Source organism: Cricetulus griseus, unplaced genomic scaffold (assembly GCF_003668045.3).
Source record: "Cricetulus griseus strain 17A/GY unplaced genomic scaffold, alternate assembly CriGri-PICRH-1.0 unplaced_scaffold_1, whole genome shotgun sequence".
In the NCBI taxonomy this organism is placed as follows: domain Eukaryota; kingdom Metazoa; phylum Chordata; class Mammalia; order Rodentia; family Cricetidae; genus Cricetulus; species Cricetulus griseus.
Genome location: NW_023276808.1, coordinates 9711048 through 9716138, shown reverse-complemented (window position 1 = coordinate 9716138; position 5091 = coordinate 9711048). Strand labels below are relative to the sequence as shown.

Below are 5091 nucleotides of genomic sequence, written 5' to 3'. Positions count from 1 at the left end.
AACCCTATCTCTAACCTTAACCTTGAAACCCTATCCCTAACTGTAACTATGAACACTAACAATCAACCCTGAACTCTAACCCTAACCCTAATTTTAAAAATGAACACTTACCCTGAACCCTAAAACTAACCATACACTAAACCTAACCGTGACCCTAACCTTGAAACTCTAACCCCGACTCTAACACTAACCCTAATCCTAACACATAACCCTAAACCTGAACCTTAACCCTAAACCTGAACCTTAACCTTGAACTGGAACATTAACCCTAACCATAACCCTGAACTTGAATCCTGAACCGGGAACCCTGAACAAGGAACTCTAACCTAACTATGAACCCTTTACCCTAACCTTACCTCTAACACTAACCATAACTTTTACCCTATCCCTAACACTAAAATTTACCCTGAACTCTGTACCCTAACTCTAACCATTACCCTAACAGTAACTCTAAAGTCTAACACTAAACCTAACTTTGGAAACTACCCCTAAACCTTCTCCTGAACTCTACCCCTAACCCTAAACCTTACCTTCTCCCTAACTCATACCCTAACCCTGAACCCTAATCGTAGCCCTATCCTATTACCCTAACCCCAACCCAAAGCCTAACCCTAACCCTAAGCCTAATCCTAATCTAACCCCTAACGCTACCCCAACCCTGAAACCTGGTCCTAGACAGAATACTAATCTTGAATCATAACCCTAAACCTGACCCTAATCCTGAACCTTAACTATAACCTTGAACCCTAAACCCTGAACCTGAAACCTAACCCTAACTATAACCACAAACCCTAACCCTACTCCTAAACCTAACCCTTTCCCCTAAACTTAACCCTAACCCTAACCCTGAACCATAAATCTGACCCTAATCCTGAACTGTAACACTAACCCTAACCCTAACTCTCAACACTGAAACCTAAAGCTATCCCTAGCCTAAACATAAATATAACCATATGCATAAACATAACCCTATCCCTAACCCTAATCCTAACTTAAAGGCTAATCCCTAATCTTAACCCTAACCCAACCCTAAATTTAATCCTATACCTAACCCTAATCTTAACACTGAACTCTGAACCCTAACATTAACCCTTACCCTTAACACCACCCCTAACCTTAGCCCTTACCCTATGCCCAAACCTAACCCTAACCCTAATTCTAACCCCAACCCTAATCCTAACCCAAATACCCTAAACGTAACCCTAGCCTTAACCCTAACCTTGAACCTTAAACCTATCTTTAACACTAACACTGAACCCTAAACCTAACCCTAACCCTTATCCTACCCCTGAACCCTGAATGCTAAGCCCAATGCTACCCTAACCATAATCCTAACCCTGAACCTTAAAGCTAACCCAAACCTAATGTGGCTGCCTGCAACACAATTAAGTCCAAGTATTGGGTGAAAGCCTAGAGATTTGGATGAACAAAAAGACGCCTGGTTGAATTTCTGAGAGAATGTCTCTCACCTTTATTGTGGAGCAGCCTTATATACAAACTTAACAAAAACCCTAGGTGAAAGGGTTCACAACAGGATATTGATGCTAGTGGGGTGAGGTCAGATAAACAGGAGGTACCTGTGGTTATGACAGAACACAACTCTTAGAGACCCTGTTGGGGCTGAGTCCTAACATCTCACACTTCTTTATATATAAGAAAACAGTTATCAAGTAAGAACTATAAAATTTTAACCATTCTATCTTAGTGCATTACTATAACTATCTGTCTTCAACTCCATCAAAGACCATAGAAGGATAATATACAAACTCTAGAACTGACAGAGACATCTTGCTTCTTAGACAGTCACCCAAAGTTTCTTGGCATCCATCTTTAGTCTGCAGGCCACAATGTGTCTGGAAGACTTCTCAGCAAAGCAAGAAATTTTAAATTGTCCACATGCATTGGCAGTTTGTCAGTAACACTTGTTCTGTTTCCTGTAAAAAGTATGGCATTTCTTCCATGAAGCAGCAACCGTTTAGGACTGTCCATCTTTATTTTCCTGTGGGTCCTGCATGTCTAGTTTGTCAAACAACAGTCAAACAGTTCAGGCAAGAACAGCTTCTTGCCAAAATGGCTAGTCTTGCCACGTCAAAGGCAAACTCTATAAGGAGTTTCTTCGATACCCCTCTTCCTCTCAGATGTAATTGGTGTGCCTGGAGCAGTTGTGTCTCATTGTCAAGCAAAACCCTAAACCATTTAAATGGCATATATTCCTTGGTCTTTGAAGGGTTTGAAGAATATCTATCTATATATCTAGAAAACCTAACTAATATCAACAAATGAAGATCCATTCCAATACAAAATATCAACAAATGAGGATCCATTCCAATACAAAGTTTCATTTCTATATCCTATTCCAACTTTTTCCTTTAAAAAGTGATTGACTGTGACTATTACCATTTCTAACCATCCAAATTTAAAAGAAAACAAATATTTGGATCACCTGAGCCACTGCTTTAGGGGGTCCTGCCCCATGAAACCACACCAGTCAGGAGGCATTCACAACTCTTTATCCTCCATGGAAACAAAAGTAGAAATTCCCCTCCCAAGTAACTGTACTTTAACAACTTTTGCTCCTTCCCCAGCAATTAAACAACTCAAAGACAACACAATAGCATTCTTGTGTCAACAGTCACACATTTACAATCACACTTCTTACACATGTGTGTGGACACACCATACATACAGAACATACATATATTTTTGAACAAAACTCACAAAGGAGAGGAGGTGTTGGGTGACGGCCATCCTTACCATAGCTTGGCATCTTTGGTGGGTCTTGAGGACTGCCGTATCTTTTTCCATTCCTCTATGGTCTTTTGCAGGGCCTGAGTCTTTATTTTATCTATTTGGACATATTTCACTTTTTCATCTGATTTGACAGATGATGTGGATGGCTTATCATGAGGGCTCAGGGAGACTGGCTGGAAGTCTAGGGCTATGTAATTCACATTGCCAGTACTCTTTTTTAAAGCTGGGTTGTTAGTGCCTCTGGGTACAGGGGATGAAGACATTGGGTTTTGCATTGGGACATAGTTCTCCTCTCTGTCTTTGGAGTCTGTGTTGGTCATGTTTTGTGTGGAGATGGAATGGCAATACTGGGAAGACCAAGACTTGGTGATAGGTGACTTGAAAGGGAGCTCATTGATGACAGCGTTGTTTCTCAGGTCAAGGGGTGGTGGCTTTGCTTTTTGGCCAGGCTTGAGGTGGCAATTGACTGGGGCTGGATGGATTTCCCTTTCTCTGCTGGAGACTCTATGAATAGGAAGGGCTGTGGATGGGTGGCCCAGTGGGTCAAAGTGATGGGGCACTGTGTTCATGGGGATGTAGGCACTGTGGGAATTGTCCCCTGTTTGTTCCAAAGACAGCAGAGTAGAAGAACCTGGGTTTATGGGCACACAGTTGTCATCAGAGCTGCCACTGTGTGATTTACCCATGATAGTCCTTTTTGGGGATTTAGCAGACCAGCAGGCAGTTTCTACGCCTCACGTTGGGTACTTGTAGTCATTGGCTGGAGGTCTTTGTTGAGGGCTGCCACACCAAGGTATCTTGGGGTGATGTGGTGGGGGAGGTATGGCTGACTCTACTAGGAGGTCTCCAAATTCCGGACAAAGGGTATTGCTGGGTGCCTTGAACGTGTACACATCCTCATTATCTGCCTCAGACACAGTGGGGCTGCCCTTAGTCTGGCTATGGGTGAGGTCAAAAGCATGGTCTTTGAATTGTCTGCTTGGCTTGGGAAGGCTATAGAAGTCATGGACTTGACCACTGACTCTGCTGATACAGTGTCTATTGCCCTGGGCAAGGTTTTGTGTGGCTGTGTCACTCTCCTGTCTGGTGCTCTGAGACAAGGTGGCACTTCTCAAATTTTCTGTCCTTTGGCTTATGCGTTGGTGCAAGTTTTGATACTCCTGAGGTGCACTGGCAGACAAGGCAGGCTGGATGTGGCTTGACACAGCAGGCTGGCTAGAGTGTAAAAGGGGTGAGGACCTCCTTGTTTGGAGCAGGTGCTGACTGGAGCTGCTGAACTCAGCTGGAGTAGAGCGGAGACTATGATTAACTGAAGAAAGGTTTCTCAGGGTATTAGTGTTCCCTTTATTCTGACTGAAGCCACAGATCTGGCAGATGCTCTGGACCCACCTATTCATGTCAGCCTCTGTCTCAGCCACTAGGTAGAAGGTGCGCTCATTGGTAATGATATCAAACCTAAAACACTTTTGGAGCTCTTTTTTGTTGAAGGTCAGGCCTACATCCAACTGCATACAGAAGTTTAGGTTGATAATTCGCAGGGGTTTCTTGGAGTATTCATTCTTATAGTATTCTAAAACATCTGGCTCACCATTCATCTTACCGCTCCACAGGATAAACCAGCGTTTCTTCCAAGCATACCACCCCAACTTTTTCTCCAAAGGCAATTTCCCCAGCCAGCCAGTGCACACCACATTGTTGCCGGCTGACTGGAGCCTGCAGCAGGCTCTACTAGACAAGTGCATGGGCTGCTGGGTCAGCTGGTTGCTAATGCACAGGTCATGGGAGAGGGATTCCTCAGAGGAGGATTTCCCATATTTCTTTAATAATTTTCTAAGCATTATTACTTAATCCAAAGTTAAAATGAGATCTTACCAGAACCTTGTCTCTTTAAACTTTCTCTGTGTATTTTCTCTATTTTAATCCAACTCTCTTAGGAGTTTAGGCACCCTTACAGTACCTTTCAAATCCAACTCTCTCAGCACTTGAGGTACCCCTTTTCCAGTGCCTTTACAATCCAACTCTCTTAGGCATTGAGGTACCTATTTTCTAGTACCCTTTGCAATCCACCCTCACAACTCCTTCCTTGCTGGCCAGCCTTCTGAGGGTGATCTGTCAGGGTCCCCTTACTTTCCCAACATCAGTGAAACCTCCACTTGTGGCTTTCTGCACCACAACTAAGTCCAAGTATTGGGTGAAAGCCTGGAGATTTGGATGAACAATAAGACACAGGTTGATTTTCTGAGAGACTGTCTCTTACCTTTATTGTGGAGCAGCCTTATATATAAACTTACAAAAACCCCAGGTGAAAGGGTTCACCACAGGATATTGATGCTAGTGTGG

At 43.4% G+C, this 5091-nt stretch overlaps 1 protein-coding gene across 1 annotated transcript; it reads right to left on the bottom strand.

Moving 5' to 3' along the window:
- Positions 1–2750: 2750 nt before the first annotated feature.
- On the bottom strand, positions 2751–4445 carry LOC113838782 (GRB2-associated-binding protein 2-like). The gene is given in 1 exon segment (XM_035453564.1): positions 2751–4445. A coding segment is annotated over 1 exon segment (1596 nt). The 5' UTR covers positions 4347–4445.
- Positions 4446–5091: the final 646 nt, after the last annotated feature.